The sequence below is a fragment of the Hemitrygon akajei genome, chromosome 8 (genome assembly GCF_048418815.1).
Source record: "Hemitrygon akajei chromosome 8, sHemAka1.3, whole genome shotgun sequence".
NCBI classification, from domain to species: Eukaryota; Metazoa; Chordata; class Chondrichthyes; order Myliobatiformes; family Dasyatidae; genus Hemitrygon; species Hemitrygon akajei.
This window is the reverse complement of record NC_133131.1, coordinates 3,521,191-3,548,258: the sequence shown is the minus strand read 5'-3', so window position 1 is coordinate 3,548,258 and position 27,068 is coordinate 3,521,191. Positions and strand designations below refer to the sequence as shown.

The 27,068-nt window shown below is 42.4% G+C and overlaps 1 protein-coding gene across 1 annotated transcript in view; it reads right to left on the bottom strand.

Annotated features, from left to right (window-relative positions):
- Positions 1-1,978: 1,978 nt before the first annotated feature.
- Positions 1,979-27,068, bottom strand: part of LOC140731558 (integrin alpha-E-like) — a 319,805-nt gene continuing 294,715 nt past the window's right edge. Inside the window, exons 30-31 of the mRNA XM_073053069.1 lie at positions 21,019-21,129; positions 1,979-2,150 (exon numbers count right to left, since the gene is read on the bottom strand). Of these exons, the coding sequence (XP_072909170.1) occupies positions 2,094-2,150; positions 21,019-21,129 (168 nt within the window). The 3' untranslated portion in view covers positions 1,979-2,093. The remainder of the gene's footprint in view (positions 2,151-21,018; positions 21,130-27,068) is intronic.

The following is a 27,068-nucleotide window of genomic DNA, read 5'->3' as shown; positions in this document are numbered from 1 at the left end:
CTGTATCCTGCAGTTGGGTCCTGATTCAACACCTGACTTATGACAAGTAGTTAAGAAAGCTTATGTATGGAGTGTTAGCTTTCATAAGTCGAGGGATAGAGTTTAAGAGTCGTGGGGTAATGATGCAGTTCTGTAAAACTCTGGTTGGGCCACACTTCGAATACTATGTCCAGTTCCGATCACCTCACTATAGGAAGGATGTGGAAGCATTGGAAAGGGTACAGAGGAGATTTACCAGGATGTTGCCTGGTTTAGAGAGTATGCATTATGATCAGAGGTTAAGGGAGTTAGGGCTTTACTCGCTGGAGAGGAAGAGGATGAGAGGAGACATGTTAGAGGTATACAAGATATTAAGAGGAATAGACTTGAGGGCTATTTCCAGGATGAAGAGACAATTTTGAATGAGGTTGGAGGCAACATTGGATGCTCGACAACTCTGGCAGGGTTTGCAAGACATTACTTCCTACAAAGCGAAACCCAATAGCATGAGTGGTAGCGAGGCTTCACTATCAGATGAACTCAATGGCTTCTTTGCCTGCATTGCAAAGGAGAATATAACTACAGTTGTGAAGATCCCTGCTGCACCTGATGACCCTGTGATCTCTGTCTCAGAGGCCAATGTTAGGCTTTCTCTAAAGAGAGTGAACACTCGCAAGTCAGAAAGTCCCGACAGAATACCTGGTAAGGCTCTGAAAACTTGTGTCAACCAATTTACAACCCTCTGCAGCTTCTTTCAATCCTGTGCAGTAGCCCATCAGCCCCACCCCCCCCAATACCAGACACTGATGCAGCCTGTCAGAATTCTGTCCACGGTACACCTATAGAAGTTTTTGAGTGTTTTTGTTGATATACCAAATCTCTTCAAACTCCTAATGAAGTATAGTCAATGTCTTGCCTTTTTTATAGCCGCATTGATATGTTGGTACCCGGTTAGGTCCTCAGGAATCTTGACACCCAGGAACTTGAAACTGCTCACTCTCTCCACTTCTGATCCCTCTATGAGGATTGGTATGTGTTCCTTCACCTTACCCTTCCTGAAGTTCACAATCGGTTCATTCGTCTTACTGGCGTTGACCCAGTGACCCTGGAATCTCTGTCTCGGAAGCTGATGTTAGGCTGTCTTTAAAGAGGGTGAACCCTCGCAAGGCGGAAGGTCCCGATGGTAAGGCTCTGAAAACTTGTGCTAACCAATGGCGGGAGAATTCAAGGACATTTTCAACCTCTGAATGCTATGGGTGGAAGGTTCCACTTGCTTCAAAAAGGCAACAATTATACCAGTGCCTAAGAAGAATAATGTGAGCTGCCTTAATGAATATCACCTGGTAGCACTCACATCTATAGTGTTGAAATGATCTGAGAGGATGGTCATGACTAGATTGAACTCTGCCTCAGCAAGGACCTGGACCCATTGCAATTTGCCTGTCACCACAATAGGTCAATGGCAGACACAATCTCAATGGCTCTTCACATGGCCTTAGACCACCTGGACAATATATACACCTATGTTCATTGACTATAGCTTAGCATTTAAGACCATCATTCTCACCTCCTGATTGAGAAGCTACAGAACCTGGGCCTCTGTACCTCCCTCTGTAATCGGATCCTTGACTTTCTAACCAGAAGATCACAATCTGTGCAGATTGGTGATAACATCTTCTCATTGCTGACGATCAACACTGGTGCACCTCAGGGGTGTGTGTTTAGCCCACTGCTCTGCTCTCTCTATACCCATGACTGTGTGGCTAGGCATTTCTCAAATACCATCTATAAATTTGCTGATGATAGTTGGCATTGTTGGCAGAATCTTAGATGGAGATTCAACTATCCTGCCTGGCATCCCTACTGTTAGGACTACTATGTCACTGTAGTTTCATATTAACAATTCTGTATTATGTTTACACCTTACACAAAATTCCAGATCAGATGAAAAGCTGCTAGTGGCTTTATAAATATAACCACATTGGAAAAGTAACACATATTTTATTATTAAAAGGCAGTTCAATCAATACAAAGCACATCACATATTCAACTCAACAAATCCTTGCTCTGAATGAATCATCCTTTAAAGTGAAATGTTCCCTCATTTTATTTGTTCACTTTTCTATTTCTTCATCAATCTTGTCCTTGTAACTTCGTTTAAAAAAGCCACACTGTGAGGGAAAGGGAAAGAAAATGAACGCAAGGAATTAGATAACATAAGCATGGATGTGAGACAGCAATTTGAAGGGTTAAATCAAAACAAGTTTCAAACTAGGTAAGTACAAATAGCAGTCAGTGGTTGGCCATACAGTCTCCATGAGTTAGGCAGCATGAATGTGTGTTTTCAATTAATCACATTGCTCATGAGGAGCACCTTGCAGAATTTTGGGAAAAGATAAGACAGCACCATGTGATTTTTAACTCAGAGTTCAATTTATTCAGCAAGAGTGCAATTACTTAGAACCTACCTTAGACTATAAATGCAAGATGTGCAATGGTAGCAGACCTAAACATTATTGGTGTTGTGGAAATCAGCACTGAGTGGGAAAAAATATTAACAAATTCCTAACACAGCAAGTTTCATATTGAATCAAAGCTGACCACAAGTCCAAAATTGAAATGGACAGTCTTGCTTAGGATGGTCAGACCTTTGAAATACAGTATTAATATTAAATTCTAAAAGCCCAAGCATCCAGTAACAGAACACAAGGGCATAGAAGTTTGTTGAGAACAAGTGGAGACAAGGTAAGTAGGTGAGTTCATTCCTGATTTCTTATTTAACTCTAGAAAGAATAGTGGTATATCTACAGAGCCAGTGTTCTGTTCTGGGTGTCAGATGTGGGATTTCCAGGAGACTGACTCCCAGCCTCCCAAATGGCCACATCTATGCCAGGTGATTCGAGATGTAGCTCCTTAGAAACCGTGTTAGGGAACTTGATCATCTTCAGACCGTTAGGGAAAGTGAAGCAGTGATAGACAGAAGCTATAAGGAGGTAGTCACCCCAAGGCTGCAAGATATAAGGTGGGTGACTCTCAGGACAGGGAGACGAGAATGTCAGATAGTGGAGAGCAGCCCTGTAGCTGTCCCCTTCAACAATAAGTACTCTATTTTGAGTACTGTTGGGTGACGACCTACCTGGGGGAAGCAACAACGGCTGTGCATCTGGCACTGAGTCTTGCCCTGCAGCTCAGAAGAGTAGGGAACTAAAGAGGATGGCAGCAGTAATAGGGGACTCTATAGTCAGGGGGACAGATAGGCAATTCTGTGGATGTGAAAAGGAAACACGGATGGTAGTTTGCCTCCCAAGTGCCACAGTCCAAGGCATTTCTGGATGCATCCACAATATCCTGAAAAGAGAGTCTGAGCAGCCAGAAGCTGTGGTACATCTTGGTACCAATGACATAGGAAGGAAAAGGGAGGTGGTTTTGAAAAAAGAACACATGAAGTTAGGAAGGAAGCTGAGAAGCAGACCTCAAAGGTAGTAATCTTGGGGTTTCTGCCTGTGCCACATGACAGTGAGGATAGGAATAGAATGAGGTGGCAGATAAATGGATAGTTGAAGAATTGGAGCAGGGGGCACGGATTCAGATTTCTGGATAATCAGGACCTCTTCTGGGGGCACGTGGGACCTTTACAAAAGGATTAGGTTGCACTTGAATCCAAGGGGGCCAAATATTCTTACAGGCAGATTTATAGATCTGTTGGGCATGGTTTAAACTAATGTGACAGGGGGATGGGAACCAGTATAACAGAGCTGAGAATGAGCCAGCAGGTTTACAAGTAGATGATGGGTGTAACATGAATGTAAGGAAGGACAAGCCAATGATTGGGTACAAATGCAGACAGTGCTAAGAGTTAAATTGTACAACAGAGGCAAAATATAAAAGGTCAAAGACTGCAGGACTGAAGGTGCTGTATTTAAATGCATGTAGCATTCAGAATAAAGTGGACAAACTCCTGATACATAACGTCGGTATGACATTATGGGCACCATTGAGTCATGGCTGAAAGAAAGCCATAGTTGGGAGCTTAAATTCAAAGGATGTACTTTGTATGGAAAGGACAGGCAGGAAGGCATCGGCAGTGCTGTGGCTCTGTTGGTAAAAGATGGAATTACATCTTTAGAAAGAATCCACATAGGGTCAGAGAATGTTAAATCTTTGTGGGTGGAATTAAGAAATTGCAGGGGTTTAAAAAAACATTATGGGAATCATACAGTATATAGGCCTCCAAATAGTAGCCAAGATGTGGGGTTGAGATTGCAAAGGGAGCTGGAACAGGCATGTAATAAGGGTAACAACACAATTATAATGGGGGCTTTCAATATGCAAGGGGATTGGGAAAATCAGGTTGGTGTCAGATCACAAGAGAAGGAACTTACTGACTGCCTACGAGATGGCTTTTTAGAGCAGTTTGTGCTTGAGCCTACTTAGGGAAAGGCTGTCTTAGATTTGGTGTTATTTCAGATATCTCTAAATTAGACATTATATCAACCCTTTAATACCAAACTTTCCTGAGGTACCTGAATAAAAACGTTGTGGCCTTGTTTCTTCATATGAACCCATTGGATAAAGGTTTATTCACTATTCCAGATATGCTAGTGATTTTGAGGCAAGCCCCCTTTGACAAAATTAAAACTGCCTGGGAGTATGATTTAAATTTTCCTCTGTCTGATGAGATTTGGGATTCAATTCTCAAGTCAGTTAATTCAACTTCTTTATGTGCTCACCACTGCCTTTTACAGTTTAAGGTTGTACACAGGGCTCATATGTCTAAAACTAAATTATCATGGTTCTATCCTGATATTAGTCCCTGTTGCAACAAGTGTAAAGGGGGTGAGGCTTCCCTTATTCATTTGTACTGGGCTTGTCCTAGCTTGGAGAATTCTGGAGAGATGTCTTTTTAACTCTATCCCATATACTTAATTGCTACTTGGAACCTAACCCTCTGATTGCTCTTTTCGGCACCTCGGGAGAAGCTGACACGCATCTAAGTCCGACTAAACATCATACATTGTCTTTTGCCTCTCTTTTGGCCAGACGTGCAGTCCTTCTTAGGTGGAGAGTTATTGTCCCACCCACTCATGCCCTGCTTAGACCTTGAAAAGATTCATTATTCACTTCTTAATTTGGACATAAAGTTCCAAAAGGTGTGGGGGCCTTTTCTTGAATATTTTCATAATTCCCATTTAGATTAAGGGTTCATCCCTCCTTTTTTTCTTTTGCATTTAATCCCTTGCAGCTTCTTTTGGTTAAGATTTACGTTTTTTTGATGTGTAAACATATTATAGCTCAGGTAGTAGGCAATATATCCTTTTATAAACACAAAGTACACTGCAGATGCTGTGGTCAAATCAACATGTACAAACAAGCTGGAGGAACTCAGCAGGTCGGACTGCTTGTTTCCATGGATGCTGCCCGACCTGCTGAGTTCTTCCAGCTTGTTTGTACGTGTACCATTTTAATAAATACAGCTTTGTGGTGATAAACTTTCTAAAGTTCTGATTAACTTTTCTATATATCATAAAGTTGGCTTGGAATTGGGTAGTGGGAGGGTGGGTTGGTAACTAACTTTATATGATTCTACTATGGGTGTTTTTCCTTAACAGTTATGAACTGTACATTTGATATGTTTGTTTTGCACTGAATAAACCTCTTTTGTTACTTTTTTTTGTTGTTGCATTGTAGAAACTTATAAAAAAATTAATAAAAAAAAGATTTGTTGTTATGTAATACCCTAATTTTATTAGGGAGCTTAACATAAAGGAACCCTTAAGAGGCAGTGATCATAATATGATTTAATTCATACTGCAATTTGAGAGGGAGAACCATAAGTCACATGTATCAATATTACAAAGGAACAAAGGAAATTACAGAGGGATGAGAGAGGAGCTTGCCCAAGTGGATTGGAGGAGGATACTGGTGGGGATGACATCAGAGCTGAGATGGTTTAAGTTTCTGGGAATAGTTCACAAGGTGCAGAATAGATTTGGCCCACAGGTAGCAGTTCTCAAATGACAGAGGTAGGCATTTATGCTGACAAAGGAAATTATGGACTGCATAAAAGCCAAGGAAAGGGCATATATGGTAGCAAAACTGAATGGGAAGATCGATGATAAGGAAGCTTTTAAAATCAACAAAAGGCAACTAAAAAGTGATAAGAAGGGAAAAAGTGAAATACGAGGGCAGACTAGCCAATAACATAAAGCAGGATGCTAAAAGTTTTCAGTTAAATCAAGAGAAAAAGGGAGGTGAAAGTTGTTATTGGTTGACTGAAAAATGATGCTAGTGAGTAATGGGGGACAAAACAATGGCAGATGTACTTAATGGCTACTTTGCATCTGCCTTCATTGTGGAACACACGAGCAGTGGGCCAGAGTTCCGTAAGTATCAAGGAGCAGAAGTGACTGTCATTGCTATTACAAAGGAAAAAGAGCTAGGCAAATTGAAAGGTCTTAAGGTGGATAAGTCACCTGGACCAGGTGGACTACATCCCAGAGTGCTGAGCCTGATTGCTGAAGAGGTAATGGGTGCATTCGTCATGATCTTCCAAGAATCACTTGATTCTGGCATAGTTCCAGAGGACTGGGAGATTGCAAATGTCACTCAACTCTTTCAGAAGGGAGGAAGGCAAAAGAAAGGAAATTATAAGCCAAACAACACACACAAAATGCTGGTGGAATACAGCAGGCCAGGCAGCAACTATAGGAGAAGCACTGTCGTCGTTTCGGGCCGAGACCCTTCGTCAGGACTAACTGAAAGGAGAGATACTAAGAGATTTGAAAGTAGTGGGGGGAGGGGGAAATGTGAAATGATAGGAGAAGACCAGAGGGGGTGGGATGAAGCTAAGAGCTGGAAAGGTGATTGGCGAAAGTGATACAGAGCTGGAGAAGGGAAAGGTTCATGGGACGGAGGCCTCGGGAGAAATAAAAAGGGGGGGAAGCACCAGAGGGAGATGGAGAACAGGCAGGGTGATGGGCAGAGAGAGAGAGAAAAAAAAACAAACAACTCAATATGTCAGGGATGGGGTAAGAAGGGTGGAGGGGCATTAACGGAAGTTAGAGAAGTCAATGTTCATGCCATCAGGTTAGAGGCTACCCAGCCGGTATATAAGGTGTTGTTTCTCCAACCTGAGTGTGGATTCATCTTGACAGTAGAGGAGGCCATGGATAGACATATCATAATGGGAATGGAACGTGGAATTAAAATGTGTGGCCACTGGAAGATCCTGCTTTCTCTGGCAGACTGAGCGTAGGTGTTCAGTGAAATGGTCTCCCAGTCTGCGTCGGGTCTCACCAATATATAAAAGGACACACCGGGAGCACCGGATGCAGTATACCACACCAGCCAACTCACAGGTGAAGTGTCGCCTCACCTGGAAGGACTGCCTGGGGCCCTGAATGGTGGTGAGGGAGGAAGTGTAAGGGCAGGTGTAGCACTTGTTCCGCTTACAAGGATAAGTGCCGAGAGGGAGATCGGTGGGAAGGGATGGGGAGGGGGACGAGTGAACAAGGAAGTCGCGTAGGGAGCGATCCCTGCGGAAAGCAGAAAGTGGGGGGAGGGAAAGATGTGCTTGGTAGTGGGATCCCATTGGAGGTGGTGGAAGTTACGGAGAATTGTACGTTGGACCTGGAGGCTGGTGAGGTGGTAGGTGAGGACAAGGGGAACCCTATCCTGAGTGAGGTGGCAGGCGGATGGGGTGAGGGCAGATGTGCAGGAAATGGGAGAGATGTGTTTGAGTGCAGAGTTGATGGTGGAAGAAGGGAAGCCCCTTTGTTTAAAAAAGGAAGACATTCCCTTCATCCTGGAATGAAAAGCCTCATCCTGAGAGCAGATGCGGCGGAGACGGAGGAATTGTGAGAAGGGGATAGCATTTTTGCAAGAGACTGGGTGGGAAGAGGAATAGTCCAGGTAGCTGTGAGAGTCTGTAGGCTTATAGTAGATATCAGTAGATAAGCCATCTCCAGAGATGGAGACAGAAAGATCAAGAAAGGGGAGGGAGATGCCGGAAATGGATCAGGTAAACTTGAGGGCAGGGTGAAAGTTGGAGGCAAAGTTAATGAAGTCAATGAGCTCAGCATGCGTGCAGGAGGCAGTGCCAATGCAGTCGTCGATGTTGCGAAGGAAAAGAGGGGGACGGATACCCGTATAGAGTTGGAACATGGACTGTTCCACAAAGCCAACAAAAAGGCAGGCATAACTGGGACCCATGCGGGTGCCCATGGCTACTCCCTTGGTTTGGAGGAAGTGGGAGGACCCAAAAAAAAATTATTGAGAGTAAGAACTAATTCCGCTAGATGGAGGAGAGTGGTGATAGAGGGGAATTGGTTAGGTCTGGAATCCAAAAAGAAGCGAAGAGCTTTGAGACCGTCGGGATGGGGAATGGAGATATATAGGGACTGGACGTCCATGGTGAAAATAAGGCGGTGGGGGCCAGGGAACTTAAAATCATTGAAAAAATTCAAAGTGTGAGAAGTGTCACGAACATAGGTGGGAAGAGATTGAACAAGGGGGGATAAGACAGTGTCAAGGTATGCAGAAATGGGTTCAGTGGGGCAGGAGCAAGCTGAGACAATAGGTCTACCTGGACAGGCAGGTTTGTGTTACCACTGGGTAGCCTCCAACCTCATGGCATGAACATTGACTTCTCTCCATTAATGTCCCTCCTCCCCTTCTTACCCCATCCCTGACATATTTAGTTGTTTGTTTTTTCTCTCTCTCTCTGTCCATCACCCTGCCTGTTCTCCATCTCCCTCTGGTGCTCCCCCCTCCCCCTTTCTTTCTCCCGAGGCCTCCCGTCCCATGGTCCTTTCCCTTCTCCAGCTCTGTATCACGTTCACCAATCACCTTTCTAGCTCTTAGCTTCATCCCATCCCCTCCGGTCTTCTCCTATCATTTCGCATTTCCCCCTCCCCCCACTACTTTCAAATCTCTTAGTATCTCTCCTTTCAGTTAGTCCTGACGAAGGGTCTCGGCCCGAAACGACGACAGTGCTTCTCCTATGGATGCTGCCTGGCCTGCTGTGTTCCACCAGCATTTTGTGTGTGTTGTTTGAATTTCCAGCATCTGCAGATTTCCTCGTGTTTGAAATTATAGGCCAGTTAGCCTAACCACAGTAGTTGAGAAAGTGCTGGAGTCTATTATTAAGGATGAGGTTTCCAAGTTACCTGGAGACTAAGATAAAATAAGTCAAAGTCAGCATGGTTTCTGTGAAGGGAAATCTTTCCTGACAAATCTGTTCGAGTTCTTTGAGGAAGTAACAAGCAGGGTGGACAAAGGAGAGGCAGTGGGTGTCATTTATATGGATTTCAGAAGACATTTGATAAGATGCCACACATGAGGCTGCTTAAGAAGATAAAATCCCATGGCAGTGCAGGAAAGATACTGGTGTGGATAGAGGAATGGCTGACATGGAAGGAGACAGCAAGTGGAATAAAGGGGGCCTATTCTGGTTGGCTGCTAGAGACTAATGGTGTTCCTCAATGATCAGTATTGGGACCACTACTTTTCACATTGTTTGTCAGTGATTTAGATAATGAAATTGATGACTTTGTGGCAAAATATGCAGATGATATGAAGATAAGTGGAGGGGTAGGTAGTGCTGAGGAAGCAATGTGATTGCAGCAGGATATAGACAAATTGGAAGAATGGGCAAAAAATGGCAGTTGGAATACAGTGTTGGGAAATATATGATTATGCATTTCTGTAAATGGAGCAATAGTGTGGACTATTATCTAAATGGGGAGAAAATTCAAGCATCAGAGTTGCAGAGAGACTTAGGAGTCCTCATGCAAGACTTCCAGAAGGTTAATTCACAGGTCGAGTCTTTGGTAAAGAAGGTAAATGCCATGTTGGCATTTATTTCAAGGGGAATAGAATATAAAAGCAAGGAGATAATGCTGTGCCTTTATAAGACACTAGTTAGGATACACTTGGAGTACTGTCAGCAGTTTTGGGCCTCATATCTCAGAAACAATGTATTGTTATTGGAGAGAGTCTAGAGGGGGTTCACAAGGATAATTCCAGGAATGAAGGGATTAATATATCAGGAGTGTTTGACAGCTTTGGGCCTGTACTCACTGGAATTTAGAAGAATACAGGGGGATCTCATTGAAACCTACCAAATGTTGAAAGGAATAGATAGGGTGGATGTTTCCAATGGTGGTGGCATCTAGAGCAAGAGGACACAGCTTCAAAGTTGAGAGGCAACCCTTTAGAACAGAGGTAAGGAGGAATTTTTTTAGCCAGAGATTAGTAAATCTGTGGAATGCTCTGCCACAGGCTGAAGTGGAGGCCAAGTCTGTGGGTATATTTAGGGTGGAAGTTGATAGTTTTCTGATCTGTCAGGACATCAAAGGATATGGCGAGAACATAGAACAATACAGCACAGTACAGGCCCTTCGGCCCACAATGTTGTGCCAACCCTTAAACCCTGCCTTCCATATAAGCCTCCATCTTAAATCCCTCCATATATCTGTCTGGTAGTCTCTTAAATTTCACTAATGTATCTGCCTCCACCATTGACTCAGGCAGAGCATTCCACGCATCAGCCACTCTCTGAGTGAAAAACCTTCCTCTAATATCCCCCTTGAACTTTCCACCCCTTACCTTAAAGATATGTCCTCTTCTATTGAGCAATGGTGCCCTGGGGAAGAGGCACTGGCTGTCCACTCTATCTATTCCTCTTAATATCTTGTATACGTCTAACATGTCTCCTCTCACCTTCCTTCTCTCCAGAGAGTAAAGCCCTAGCTCCCTTAATCTCTGATCATAATGCACACTCTCTAAACCAGGCAGCATCCTGGTAAATCTCTTCTGTACCCTTTCCAATGCTTCCACATCCTTCTTGTGAGGCAACAAGAACTGGACACAGTACTCAAAGTATGGCCTAACCAGAGTTTTATAGAGCTGCATCATTACCACACGACTCTTAAACTCTATCCCTCAACTTATGAAAGCTAACACTCCATAAGCTTTCATAACTACCCAATTTACCTGTGAGGCAACTTTCAGGGATCTGTGGACATCTACCCTCAGATCCCTCTGCTCCTCCACACTCCCAAGTATCCTGCCATTTACTTTGTACTCTGTCTTGGAGTTTGTCCTTCCAAAGTGTACTACCTCACACTTCTCTGGGTTGAACTCCATCTGCCACTTATCAGCCCACTTCTGCATCCTATCAATGTCTCTCTGCAATCTTTGACAATCCTCAACACTATCCACAACACCACCAACGTTTGTGTCATCTGAGAACTTGCCAACCCACCCTTCTACCCCCACATCCAGGTCGTTGAAAGAAATCACGAAAAGTAGAGGTCCCAGAACCGATCCTTGTGGGACACCACTAGTCACAACCTTCCAATCTGAATATACTCCCTCCACCACGACCCTCTGCTTTCTGCAGGCAAGCCAATTCTGAATCCACCTGGCCAAACTTCCCTGGATCCCATGCATTCTGACTTTCTGAATAAGCCTACCGTGTGGTACCTTGTCAAATACCTTACTAAAATCCATGTAGATCACATCCACTGCACTACCCTCATCTATATGCCTGGTCACCTCCTCAAAGAACTCTATCAGGCTTGTTAGACATGATCAGCCTTCACAAAGCCATGCTGACTGTCCCTGATCAGACCACGATTCTCTAAATGCCCATAGATTCTATCTCTAAGAACCTTTTCCAACAGCTTTCCCACCACAGATGTAAGGCTTGCTGGTCTATCCCTACTACCTTTTTTGAACAAGAGGACAACATTTGCCTCCCTCCAATCCATCTGGTACTATTCCCGTGGACAATGAGGACTTTAAGATCCTAGCCAGAGGCTCAGCAATCTCTTCCCTTGCCTCGTGGAGCATCCTGGGGAATATTCCATCATGCCCTGGGGACTTATCCGTCCTAATATATTTTAACAACTCCAACACCTCTTCTCCCTTAATATCAACATGCTCCAGAACATCAACCTCACTCATATTTTCCTCACCATCATCAAGTTCCCTTTCATTGGTGAATACTGAAGAGAATTATTCATTGAGGACCTTGCTCAGTTCTGGTCACCTCACTATAAGAAGGATGTGGAAGCATTGGAAAGGGTTCAGAGGAGATCTACCAGGGTGCTGCCTGGTTTAGAGAATATGGATTATGATCAGAGATTAAGGGAGCTAGGGCTTTACTCTTTGGAGAGAAGGAGGATGAGAGAAGACATGATAGAGGTGTACAAGATATTAAGAGGAATAGATAGAGTGGACAGCCAACGCCTCTTCCCCAGGGCACCACTGCTCAGTACAAGAGGACATGGCTTTAAGGTAAGGGGAGGGAAGTTCAAGGGGGATATTAGAGGAAGGTTTTTCACTCAGAGAGTGGTTTGTGTGTGGAATGCACTGCCTGAGTCAGTGATGGAGGCAGATACATTAGTGAAGTTTAAGAGACTACTAGACAGGTATATGGAGGAATTTAAGGTGGAGGGTTATATGGGAGGCAGGGTTTAAGGGTTGGCACAACATTGTAGGCCGAAGGGCCTGTACTGTGCTGTATTGTTCTATGTTCTATGTTCTATCAATAGGGACTGGAGAAATACCAGAGGAATGGTAGGTTGTAAATGTTGTTCCCTTGTTCAAGAAAAGGAGTAGAGATAACCCAGGAAATTATAGACCAGTGAGTCTTACTTCAGTGGTGGGCAAGTTGTTGGAGAAGATCCTGAAAGGCAGGATTTATGAGCATTTGGAGAAACATAATCTGATTAGGGATAGTCAGCATGGCTTTATCATACCTTACTAGCCTAAATGAATTCTGTGAGGATGTAACAAAACACATTGATGAAGGTAGAGCAGTGGATGTAGTGTATATGGATTTCAATAAGGCATTTGATAAGGTTCCCCATGCAAGGCTCATTCAGAAAGTAAAGAGGCATGGGATCCAGAATTAGCTTGCCCACAGAAGGCAAAGGGTGGTTGTAGATGGTTTGTATTCTGCATGGAGGTCGGTGACCAGTGGTGTTCCACAGGGATCTGTTCTGGGACCCCTCCTCTTGGTGATTTTTATAAATGACCTGGATGAGGAAGTAGAAGGGTGCATTAGAAAGTTTGCTGATGACACAAAAGTTGGGGGTGTTGTGGATAATCTGGAAGGTTGTCAAAGGTTACAGAGGGACATCAATAGGATGCAGAACTGGGCTGAGAAGTGACAGATGGAGTTCAACTCAGATAAATGTGAAGGGGTTCATTTCAGTAGGTTAAATTTGAAGACAGGATATAATATTAATGGTAAGATCAGCTAGATCTTGGAGTTTGTGTCCATAAGACTCTCAAAGCTGCTGTGCAGGTTGACAATGTTGTTAAGAAGGTGTATGGTGTGATGGCCTTCATCAACCATGGGATTGAGCTCAAGAGCCAGGAGGTAATATTAAAGTTATATAAGACCTTAGTTAGACCTCACTTGGAGTACTGTGTCCAGTTCTGGTCACTTCACTACAGGAAGGATGTGGAAACTGTAGAAAAAGAGCAGAGGAAATTTACAAGGACATTGCCTGGATTGGAGAGCATGCCTTATGAGAATAGGTTGAGTGAACTTGGCCTTTTCTCCTTGGAGTGATGGAAGATGAGGAGTGACTTGATAGAGTTGTATAAGAGGGCTATGGGTTTAGCTATGTACATGTTCGGCACAGCATTGTGGGCCAAAGGGCCTGTGTTGTGCTGTACATTTTCTATATTTCTACGTTTCTATGATGAGAGGCATTGATCATGTGGATAACCAGAGGCTTTTTCCCAGGGCTGAAATCACTAACACTGTGGGGCATTGTGTTGCCCTTAAGGCATTTGTTTAGTTTATTATATTTTCACTTTAGTAATTCATTTGTAATTGTTTTCTAGTTAAAGTTAAGGTTGTTTAAAGTAAATTCGTTTTCTGTGATATATTGCCGCATGCGATGATGTCACACCTGGTTTCGCTGCGTCCTGTGGGAAGATACCGGTTTGGAGAAACAGAAAGGAGGGGGCTTGAGTGTGCAGGATCAGCGCGAGAAAAGTTTTCTTTCTATGCACTAGAAACATCATAGAAGCTATGCCGTAAGTTCATAAGATAATCGATATGTTGAAGTAAAAATGTTAACGCTGTTTCTGTTAAAAGTAATGACGGTTGATAAAGTTTATGTTCTTTGTTATTTAAAGAGTTGCGGATAGCTTGTGTTGAAGTGTATTTAAAGCAGTTGATGGCGTAGGTAAATTCTGACTGTACGTTGTACTTTAATGTAATATAGTTTGTTGCAGTTTTATTTTTGCAAGTATTTATGATGTAAATGTGATGCCAAGAAGGAAACAAATACTGTATATATTTTGTATTGTTTTATCAACAGTTTTCACCATATGTTAATGTGGAAGAGTGAACAGTAAACGGTTAATCTTACTGGGACCGCGCCTCATTGACCGGTTTATACTTGGTGTTTAGTTCCGAGTTTTTACACCTGTGCGAGAACACTACAGGCATAGTCTTAAGGTGCTTGGAGGTAGGTACAAGGGGGATGTCAGAGGTAAGTTTTGCACACAGAGAATTGTGGGTACTTGCCAGCATCAGTGGTAGAGATGGATATAATATATTCTTTTAAGAGATTCTTAGATAAGTCCATGGAGCTTAGAAAAATAGAGGACTATGCAGTAGGGAAATTCTAGGTAGCTTCTAGAGTAGGTTACATGGTTGGCACAATTTTGTGGGCTGAAGGGCCTATAATGTGCTGAAGGTTTCTATGTTCTATTTTCTTTGTGCCAGTGATATATACCTGATTCTGATTCTGAATTGATTCTTCTAAATTCCAGTGAGTACAGGCTCAGAGCAATCAAACACTACTCATACAATAACCTTCCATTCCCGGAACCATTCTCATTGAACCTTTTTTAAAAGGATTTACTGACATTGTGGAGGGTGCAAGGAGGTTTAGAAAAATGATTCCAGAATTGAACAGCTCGGCATATGATGAGCGTTTGGTGGCTGTGGGCCTGTGCTCACTGGAATTCAGAAGAATGAGGGGTGACCTAATTGAAACATATCAAATGTTGAAAGTTCTCAATAGAGTGGGTGTGGAGAGGATGTTTCTTATGGTGAGAGAGTTTAAGACCAGAAGACACCGGCTCAGAATAGGTGGGGGGGGCATTCTTTTGGAATGGAGAGGAGGAATTTCTTTAGCCAGAGAGTGGCGAATCTGTGGAATTCATTGCCACAGGCAGCTGTGGAGGGGAAGTCTTTATTTATATTTAAGGCAGAGGTTGATAGATTCTTGATTAGTCAAGGCATGAAGAGATATGGGGTGAAGGCAGGAGAATGGGGCTGAAAGAGAAAATGGATCAGTCATGATGAAATGGTGGAGCCGACTCGATGGTCCTAATTCTGCTCCTATATCTTCTGGTCTCCTCTTAACCCAATCTAGGTCAATTGGGTCAGTGAATCAATGAATATCAAATAGAATTTCAGCTGGATGAGTATGAGATGCTGCACATTGGTAACTTAAGCTATGGTGGAACTAATACAGTAAATGGTAGGGCCTTGGAAAATGTTTTAGAACAGAGCGGAACAGATACAGTACTTAGTTTTTTGAAAGTGGACATAGAAGTAGACAGGTGGTGAAAAGGGCTTTCCTTATCAGTCAAGGTGTTCAGTATATGAGTTGAAACATCAAATTACAACTATACTAGTCATTAATAAGATCACACTGGGAGTGTTGTGTGCAGTTCTGGTCACCTAGTGTATACCAGTAAGTTGGAAAGGGTACAAAAATGTTCACTAGAGTGCTACAAATTAATTACAATGTAATTAGTTTTGCTACAAGAAGTGTATGGGACATTGGAAAAAAAGTTGAATTTCCCCATGGGGATGAATAAAGTATCTATCTATCTATCTATCTACCAGATCTGAAGGGGTTGAGTTATAAGGAAACACGGTATGGAGCATAGAACAGAGCACATAAAACATTACAGCACAGGACCAGGCCCTTAGGTCCACAATATCTTTTGGCTTGACATGATCTATATTTCCCCATTCTCTTATGTATTTGTATGCCTATCTATATACCTCTTAAATGCTACTCTCATGTCTTCTTCCACTACTAGCCGTGGCAGTGTGTTCCAGGCACCTATCACTGTCTGTGTAAAAAAGAAACTTGCCCTGTACATCTCCCTTTAAACTATAACCTCCACCCCGCCCCCACCACTTTCAACCTCTGGCCCCGTTTCTGAGATTTTTACCCAGAGAAAAAGATTCTGATTGTGTACCCCATCTACGTCTCCCTTTGCCATCTGATGCCCAGAGTAAACAATTCAAGTTTGTCCAATATCTCCTTATAACTCATACTCTCTTAATCCAGGCAGCATCCTGGTGAACATTTTCTAAAACTTCTGCAAATCCTCCACATCCTTCCTATAATGGGGTGAATAGAATTGCACACAAATGCTGCCTAACCAAAATTTTATACAAAAAGAAGATTTAAAGACTCTTACATTTAGTGCCCTGACCAATGAAGTTAAGCATGCCATATGCCTTCTTTACCACTCATTTCCAATTGCTTCTTCCAGGGAGATATAGACTTGGATTCCAAGATTCCACTGCTCAACAATGCTGTTAAGGGTCCTGCAATTAACTGTATACTTACTTCCTGCATTTTCCCTCCCAAAGTGCAACAACTCTGAGTTGGATAATCCACACCAGGGAGGCAAAAAAAGAGTTACTTTTTAATCAGGGCAGCAATCGAGATTTTAAAAAAAGAGTGTCGTGGCAGTTTCTCTGTGTTCAGGAGCAACCAATCAGCAAGAGGAATCATTAGAAAGAGCCAATGGGAATAATTCAAGTGCAAGCAGAAATTTTAGGGAGATAGGTAAAAAACTGAAAAACAGGATCTCCAGGCTCTCTGCGTTGCTGCTTATGCCACGTGCCAGTGAAGGCAAGAATAGGATGATTTGGCAGATGTATGCATGGCTGAGGAACTGGTGCAGGGGGAAGGGGCTCAGATTCATGGATCATTGGGATCTTTGGGGAAGGTATGACAGGTACAAAAGGGACAGGTTATACCTGAACACAAGGGGGATCAAATATCCTTGTGGGCAGGTTGGCTAGAGTTGTTTGGGTGGGTTTAAGCTAACTTGGCAGGGGGATGGGAACCAGAGTGAGAGTGCTGAAGATGAAGTAGTTGGTTTACAAACAGAGGCAAAGTGTAGTGATCCTCCTACGAAAGAGAGGATAGGGCAAAATTGCAGTCAACAGGATGAGTAGCAACGTAAAAGGTGGACAAAATAGAAATGGGTGAATACAGGACTGAAGGTGTTATATTTGAATGCGCGTAGTATACGAAATAAGGTTGCTGAACTTACAGATTGGCATTTATGATGTTGTAGGCATAACTGAATCATGGGTGAAAAAAGGTTTTAGCTGGGAGCTTAAAGTCCACAGATAAGGATAGGCAGGAAGGCAGAGGGGGTGGCATCTTAAGAAAGAGAATGTGCTGGAGCTTTTGGAAAGCATCAAATTGCATAAGTCACTGGGACCAGACGAGACGTACCCCAGGCTACTGTGGGAGTCGAGGGAGGAGATTGCTGAGACTGGCGATTATTTTTTGCATCATCAGTGGGGATGGGAGAGGTTCCAGAGGATTGGAGGATTGCTGATGTTGTTCCCTTAGTCAAGAAGGGGAGTAGAGATAGCCCAGGAAATTATAGACCAGTGAGTCTTACTTCAGTGGTTGGTAAGTTGATGGAAAAGATCTTGAGGGGCAGGATTTATGAACATTTGAAGAGGCATAATATGATTAGGAATAGTCAGCATGGCTTTGTCAAAGGCAGGTCGTGCCTTACAAGCCTGATGAATTTTTTGAGGATATAATTAAACACATTGATGAAGGTAGAGTTGTACATGTAGTGTATAAGGTACCCCATGCAAGGCTTTTTGAGCAAGTAAGGAGGCATAGGATTTAAGGGGACATTGCTTTGTGGATCCAGAATTGACTTGCCCACAGAAGGCAAAGAGTGGTTGCAGATAGGTCATATTCTGCATGGAGGTCGGTGCCTCAGGAATCTGTTCTGGGACCCCTACTCTTTTTGATTTTTATAAATGACCTGGATCGGGAAGTGGAGGGATGGGTTAGTAAGTTTGCTGATAGATAGATAGATACTTTATTCATCCCCATGGGGAAATTCAACTTTTTTCCAATGTCCCATACACTTGCTGTAGCAAAACTAATTACATACAATACTTAACTCAGTAAAAAAAAATGTGATATGCATCTAAATCACCATCTCAAAAAGCATTAATAATAGCTTTAAAAAGTTCTTAAGTCCTGGCGGTAGAATTGTAAAGCCTAATGGCATTGGGGAGTATTGACCTCTTCATCCTGTCTGAGGAGCATTGCATCGATAGTAACCTGTCGCTGAAACTGCTTCTCTGTCTCAGGATGGTGCTATGTAGAGGATGTTGAGAGTTATCCATAATTGACCGTAGCCTACTCAGCGCTACACAAATGACACAAAGGTTGGGGGTTTTGTGGATAGTGTGGAGGGCTGTCAGAGGTTACAGTGGGACATCGATAGGATGCAAAACTGTGCTGAGAAGTGACAGATGGAGTTCGACCCAGATAATTGTGAGGTGGTTCATTTTGGTAGGTCAAATGATGGCAGAATATAGTATTAATAGTAAGACTCTTGGCTGCGTGGAGGATCAGAGGGATCTTGGGATCTGAGTCCAGAGGACACTCAAAGCTCCTACACAGGTTGACTCTGTGGTTAAGAAGGCATACGGTACATTGGTCTTCATCAACTGTGGGATTGAGTTCAAGAGCTGCGAGGTAATGTTACAGCTATATAAGACCCTGGTCAGACCCCACTTAGAGTATTGTGCTCAGTTCTGGTCACCTCACTACAGGAAGGATGTGGAAATCAAAGAAAGGGTGCAGAGGAGATTTACAAGGACGTTGCCGGGATTTTGGAGCATGCCTTATGAGAATCGGTTGAATGAACTTAGCCTTTTCTGCTTGGAGCGATGGAGGATTAGAGATGACCTGATAGAGGTGTATAAGATGATGAGAGGCATTGATTGTGTGGAAAGCAGAGGCTTTTTCCGAGGCCTGAAATGGCTTACACGAATGGGCACTGTTTTAAGATGCTTCGAAGCTGGCACAGAGGAGATGTCAGGGGTAAGTTTTTTACTCAGAGAGTGGCGAGTACATGGAATGGGCTGCCCACAATGGTGGTGGATGCGGATATGACAGGGTCTTTTAAGAGACTCCTGGATAGGTACATGGAGCTTAGAAAAATGGAGGTGTGTGGGTAACCCTAGGTAATTTCTAAAGTAAGTACATGTTTAACACAGCATTGTGGGCCAAAGGGCCTGTATGGTGCTGTCGGTGTTCTCTGTTTCTAATATAAAAGCAAGGATGTAATGTTGAGGCTTTATGAAGCACTGGTGGGGCCTCACTTCGAGTATTGTGAGCAGTCTTGGGCCCCTTATCTTAGAAAGGATGTGCAGAAACTGGAGAGGGTTTAAAAGAGGTTCACAAAAATTATTTTAGGATTAAAAGGCTTGTCATTTGAAGAGTGTTTGATGGCTTTGAGCCTGTATTCACAGGAATTCAGAAGAATGAGGGATGACCTAATTGAAACCTATTGAATGTTGAAAGACTTTGATAGAGTGGATGTGGAGAGGCTGCTTCCTCTGCTTGGCGAGTCTAAGACAAGAGGACAAGGCTTCAGATTAGAGGGACAACCTTTTAGAATGGAGATGAATAGGAATTTCTTTAGCTGGAGAGTGGTGAATTTGTGGAATTCATTGCCTCTGACAGTTGTGGAGGCCATGTTATTGTGTACATTTAAGGCAGAGGTTGATAGATTCTCAGGGGATGGTTGAAGATGATAGGTTGTTGGGAATGAAGGGATATGGGAGAAGGCAGGAGATTGGAGCTAAAAGGAAAAATGGATCAGACATGATGTGGTGGAGTAGAGTCATTGGGCCAAATGGCCTAATTAGAAACATAGAATCCACACAGCACAATACAGGCCCTTCAGCCCACAATGCTGTGTCGAACATGTACTTACTTTAGAAATTACCTCAGGTTACCCATCGCCCTCTATTTTTCTAAGCTCCATGTACTATTCTGGTCTTATGGTCTAACTCACACTTACTTGGAAATAAAGTCCATCTGCTATTTATCTGTCCATAACCGATCTATTCCACTGATAAACTCCATCTGCTTTTCCCTTTTCCATAAATGATCCATATTCTACTGGTAAAATCCATCTGCTATTTATCTGTCCATAACTGATCCCTTGATGTTTTTCTATACCATCTGCAGCCCCATCAATTTTTATGTCATCTGCAGACTTCGTAAGCAATCCAATGAATGAACAATCATCTTCTATCTTTATTTCTTCAGTTTTCCTCCATTCTCTCTGTAGGAGTTCAATATGACTTCCCATTCCAAATTCCATTACTAATCATTGAGTCATAGATTTATACAGCACAGAAACATATCCTCTAGCTCAACTTGTCCACATGCCTTCCTGTGCTGGTCCCCACATGCCTCCCTATCCCACTGAGCCTTTCTTATGCTTGAACCTATCCAAATGTCTTTTAGGCATTTGAATTGTACCTGCCTCTACCACTTCTTGTGGCAGCTTATTCTACATATCCACCATCCTCTGTGTGGAAAAGCATGCTTCGCAGGTCCTAATTACATCTTTCCTTCTTCACTTTAAAACTAGCTTTAGATTCCCCTACTCTGGGAGAAAAAAGACCATGAGCACTTATCTTTTCTATGCCCCTCAGCCTCTTGTATTGCTGGTTTTCTGCTTCTGCTTTTTTATTGTATCAGGGTAAATGCCTTACTGAGTGAATACCCCAGCAATATGTATTTCCAGCCTTCTGAATAAATTGCATTTTGTGATATTGATATTAAAAGAAAGATCTTTAGCTAATATTTTTCTTATATTATATTCATTGGACAAAATAAGATCTATGTGCTGAACCACAGAAAGCCAAAACTTGCTGTATAGGCAAGTTTTGATATTTGCACTTACTTTGTAGAGGATGAAAATCATCAGGAATAGAAGCAGGATTCCACCAGCTGAGCTCCCAACCACCAGTGGGACAGCATTAAAGACTGGAGTATTTACAACATTCACATGTATCTGAAGAAGGAATGATCAACATGAGTCAATGATTAGAACATAGAACATAGAACATAGAAATCTACAGCACATTACAGGCCCTTCAGCACACAATGTTGTGACCATGAAACCTACTCTAGAAACTGCTTAGAATTTCCTTAGTGCATAGCCCTCTAATTTTCTAAGCTCCATTTGTCAAATTACTGACTAAGTTTTATTAGAAAATTAAACATTAAAAGATCGATTGTCTTGGAAAAAGGGAGAAAGATCAGCGATTTCCAGGATTTGTTGAGTTCCCATCCAGGAATACTAATGCCCTAGCCAAGAGTTCTTTTCTGCTTCCTTGCCTGTTGCCTATATCTACTTTCTAACTGGAGACATGTCTTATCTTGCTCAATCCAACCCTTTGTCGATGTTTAACCAGTGACCTCACTAATCAGTTGTGCTTATATGGCTGTCAAGAAGATAAAGACATTCACTCTGGAACCACCTCACAGACAGATCAGGTTGTAACTGCAGAGAATTATGAACACAGCTTAATCTATCATGAAAACTAACCTCCTCTGTCTACCATACAGTTCCCATAGCACCAGAAAAGTAAGCAACTATATTCTGCATTCCGTTCAATACACACAAAATGCAGGAAGAATTCAGCAGGTTAGGCAGCATCTATGGAGAGGCATGTTGTTTCTGTTGTTCTGGATTTCCAGCATCTACAAAATCTCTTGTATTTATTTTCCGCATTCTGTTATTGCCTTTTACATTTTAACTTCTTTGATGTACTTGTATTTGGAATTATCTGTCTGTATGGCATGAAAATAAAACCTTTAGCAGTATCTTAGTATGTAATACCAATAAAATGATTATCAATTACCAACCGGCAGCTAAGGGCAAGGACATCCCCTTCTGAATCTGCTTCCCTGATATTTAAAGTTTAAAGAGAGCTTCAAATAATAAAAAAAACATTATTTAACAAAATTGTTTATTAAAAGTTGCATTCAATTACTATTGATTTGCAGAAATAGTTTAAAAAGTCAAAACAACTTGGCAGAACACAATATTGTTACTTTCCATTAGTTTAGTACTTGATATTACTATATATTGATGCATATGACCATAATATATAGGAGCTGAATTAGGACATTTGGCCCATCAAGCCTGTTCTGCTCTTCCATCATGGCTGATTTATTGTCCCACTCAACCCATTCTCCTGCCTTCTCCCCATAACCTTTTATGTCCAGACTAATCAAGAACCAATCAACCTTCACTTCAAATTTAACCACTGAGCCACCACAGCCATCCATAAGACCATAAGACTATAAGATATAGGATCAGAATTATGCCATTTGGCCCATTGAGTCTGCTCTGCTATTTCATCACGGCTGATCCATTTTCCCTCTCAGCCCCAATCTCCTACCTCTCCCCATATCCCCTCTGCCCTGACTAATCAAGAATCTGTCAATCTCTGCCTTAAATAAACCTAATGACTTTGCCTCCACAGCCGCCTGTGGTAATTAATTCTACAGATTACCACCCTCGAATGGGTGATTAGGATGTCTCAGCACATCATTGGGACTCAACTACTGGACTTGGAGACAATCTACAACCCTACAGCACACCTGTAGCATCATTGAAGACCAATCCCATCCTGGACACTGTGTGTTCAATCTCCTGTCATCTGGTAGGAGATGCAGAAATATCTCAGCAAAGGCAGTAAGACTGAAAAACAGTTTCTTTCCAAGAGCTGTTGTGCAGAGTAATGCTACGCTTCAGATTTCCAATGGCCTTCCAGTGTTATGGACTATTGAAGTCACTTGCTGCATGTAAATATGGGATTTTGTTTTTAATTAATCCGTAATACATGCATTATAAATATCTGTTTTGCACGGACTGGAGTAGCCCTGCAAGCTTGTTATCTTGAGCAACAACAATAAAGTTCTATTCTATTCTTTGACTATAGAAATTCCTCCACATCTCTGCCCTAGTATATTGAGGCTATGGTCTCTGATCCTAGACTCTCTCACTAGAGGAAACGTCCTCTCCATGTCCACTCCATCAAGGCCTTTCAATTTTTGATAGGTTTCAATGAGGTTCTCCTGCATTCTTCTAAAACTATACATGTATTTCTATACATATACATTTTAATTAATGTGGTAAACACCATCCAAATGATTGTAGCAATGCTATTGTTGCCAAAAGCTGTTGGACCAGACACACAATGGCTATGTACAGCTTAATTCTGTAAAGGTAAAGGACATCATTTGACCATATTAATTCCTGTTTTCAGACAAATACTAACACCTATGCATTATATTATTCCATAAATGATACTAAGATTTTGTCTTAACTTTTACATCTGCAAGATTATTTCACAACATATGATGTAGGCAGGAAGGATGATAACATCCTGTAAAGTACATCCAGGGAGTTGGTGTTAAGCTAAAGATCACTCAAGATTGTTACCAATGCCAAAGGCTAATGAGGTTAGAAATTGGAAAATAATAAGTTTAACACTTGACTAAGGACATGGTGCAGAAGGGAGGGCTTCAGTTTTTTGGATCTTCCAGTGAAGGTGGGCCTGTACAAACAGGATGGGTTGCACCTGAACTGGAGGGAGTCCAATAACCCCGAGGGAAGGTTTGCTAGTGCTGCTCTGGGGGTTTTAAACTAGAGTTGCAAGGGCAATAAGAACCAGAATGCCAGCACAACTAGTGGAGTCATTGTGAGGAAAGCAGATATTCAGCCTATGTACAAAGACAGGAACTGAAAAGTTGAGCATGGTGGAACTAAAGCTCAGAGTTACATCCATTTCAATGCAAGGAGTATTGTAGATAAGAAATGTTTGATGGCTCTGAGTATGTACTTGCTGGAATTTAGAAGGATGAGAGGGGATCTCATGGAAACCTTTTGAATGTTGAAAGGCCTAGACAGAGTAGATGTGGAAAGGATGTTTCCCATGGTGGGAAAGTCTAGGACAAGAGGGCACAGCCTCAGGATAGAGGGGTGACCTTTCAAAGCAGAGATGCAGAGAAATTTCTTTAGCCAAAGGGTGGTGAATTTGTGGAATTTGTTCCCACATGCAGCTGTGGAGGCCAGGTTGTTGGGTGTATTTAAGGCAGAGACACTGTGCCACGTCGTCAGTATAGGAATAGGATGAGGTCGATGATAAATGCATGGCTGAGGGATTGGAGCGGGGGGGGGGGGGAGGGATTCAGTTTTCTGGATCATTGGGACCTTTTTTGGGGTAGGCATGACCTGTACAATAAGGATGGGTTGGGTTGAATCTGAGGAGGACAATATCCTGGCAAGGAGGTTTGCTAAGGCTATTGAGGAGAGTTTAAACTGGAATTGCTGGGGGATGGGAAACAAACTGAAGAGACAGAGGAAGGGGCGGTTGGCTCATCAATAGAGAAAGCTTGTAGGCAGTGTGAGAGGAAGGATAGGTAGGTGATCGAGAAGGGATGCACTCAGACTGATGGTTTGAGATGTGTCTATTTTAATGCAAGGAATATATTGAACAAATAAGGAGATCATGAGGAGATTTACAAGGATGTTGTCCAGATTGGGGAGCATGCCTTATGAAAATAGGTTGAGTGAACTTGATCTTTTCTCCTTGGAGCAATGGAGGATGAGCAGTGACCTGATTGAAGTGTATAAGATGATGAGAAGCATTGATCATGTGGATAGTCAGAGACTTTTCCCCAAGGCTGAAATGGCTAACATGAAAGGGCACAGTTTTAAGGTGCTTGGAAGTAGGTACAGAGGAGATGTCAGGGGTAAGTATTTTTATGCAGAGAGAGGTGAATACGTGGAATGGACTGCTGGCAACGGTGGTGGAGGTGGATACGATAGGATCTTTTAAAAGATTTCTGGATAGGTACATGGAGCTTAGAAAAATAGCGGGCTATGGGTAACCCTAGGTAATTTCTAAAGTAAGTAGATGCTCAGCACAGCATTGTGGACCAAAGGGCCTGTATTGTGCTGTAGGTTTTCTATGTTTCTATGATTGGCAGCTCATTGTTCTGGGGTTCTGTTGTTTTAGATGTGACAGAGGAGGAGAGATTAAAGGGGGAGTAGTGGCATTACTCATCAAAAAAAAAGTCACAACACTCAGACAGAACAGACCGGAGGGCTCATCTACTCAGGCTATATGGGTGGAACTGAAGAATAAGAAAAGAAAGACCACATTAGTGGGATTATGTTATAGACTACCCAATAGTCAATGAGATTTAGAAGAACGTTTGTAAAGAGGTCACGACTGTTGCACAATAGATTATGTTGTGATTGTAGGTGATATTAACTTTTCATATATTGACTGAAATTCCCGGACTGTAAAGTAGCTGGATGGGATTGAGTTTGTCAGATTTGTTCAGGAAAGTTTCCTTAAAGAATATATAGAGGGAACAAGACAGGGAGGATAACATGTGGCAAGGAATCCTTTGGATCTAGTTATCATAATTACAATTAGTTTCAAGATAGTTATGGAGAAGGTTAAGACTGGTCCTTGGGTTCATATTCTAAAGTGGAGAAAGGCCAATTTAAATGGAATCAGAAATGATCTGGCAGGTGTGGATTCAGGTGAACTGTTCTCTAGCAAAGGAATGCTTGGTAAGACCATAAGACAGAGGAGCAGAATTAAGCCACTTGTCCCATTGAGTCTACTCTGTCATTTCATCATAGAACATAGAAAATAGAAATCTACAGCACATTACAGGCCCTTTGCCCCACAATATTGTGCCAACCACATAACCTACTCTAGAAAATGCCTAGAATTAACCTACCACATAGCTCTCTATTTTTATAAGCTCCACGTACCTATCTAAGCCTCACTTAAAAGACCCTATTGTATTTACCTCCACCACTGTTGCTGCAGTGCATTCCATGCACCCACCATTCTCTGTGTGAAAAGTTTACCTCTGACATCCCCCTTGTACCTACTTTTAAGCACCTTAAAACTACGCCCCTCATGTTAGCCTTTTCAGCCCTCAAAAAAGCCTCTGGCTATCCACATGATCAATGCTTCATCTTATACACCTCTATCAAGTCACTCTCATCCTCCAAGGGTAAAAGGCCAAGTTCACTCAACCTATTCTCATAAGGCACACCCTCCGTTCCAGCCAACATCCTTGCAAATCTCCTCTGTGCTCTCTCTATAGCATCCAAATCCTTCCTGTAGATCTGAACACAGTATTTCGTGGCAGTCCGTCTCGGCCCCCATCTCCTGCCTTCTCCTAATAATCCTTCATTCCCGAACTAGTCAAGAATCTTTCATCGTCTGCTTTAAGTATACCTAATGACTTGGCCTCCACAGCTTATTGAGGCCTTTCAACATTCAATAGGTTTCAAAGAGATCCTCTCTCCTCCTTTTGAATTCCAGAGAGTATAGGCTCAGAGCCATTAAATGCTCCCCATACAATAAGCCTTTCAATCTGGAATCATTTTCGTGAACCGCCTTTGAAACTTCGCCAATGCCAGCACATCTAAGGGGCTCAAAACTGCTCACAATACTCCAGGCAATATCTCACCAGTGCCTCATAAAACCTCAACATTACATCCTTGTTTTTATATTCTTGTCCCCTAGAAATGAATGCTCAAATCACATTTACCTTCCTCACCGCCGACTCAACCTGCAAATTAACCTTTAGGAAATCCTGCACAAGGACTCCCAAATTCCTTTGCACCTCAGATTTTTGAATTTCCTCTCTGTTAAGAAAATAGTCCTCTCTTTTATTTCTTCTATCAAAGGGTATGACCATACACTTCCCAGTACTGTACTTTGTCAAGCAGAATAATCTGCAGCTCAACATTAGTAAGGCAAAGGAGATAGTGATGGTCTTTAGGAAGACTAAGCCTGCATTGCTCCCTATTGCCATTGATGGTGAGGACCTACAAATACCTGGGGATTCACCTGGATGATAGACTTGAGTGAGCACCAACACAGAAGCTGTGTACAAGAAGTC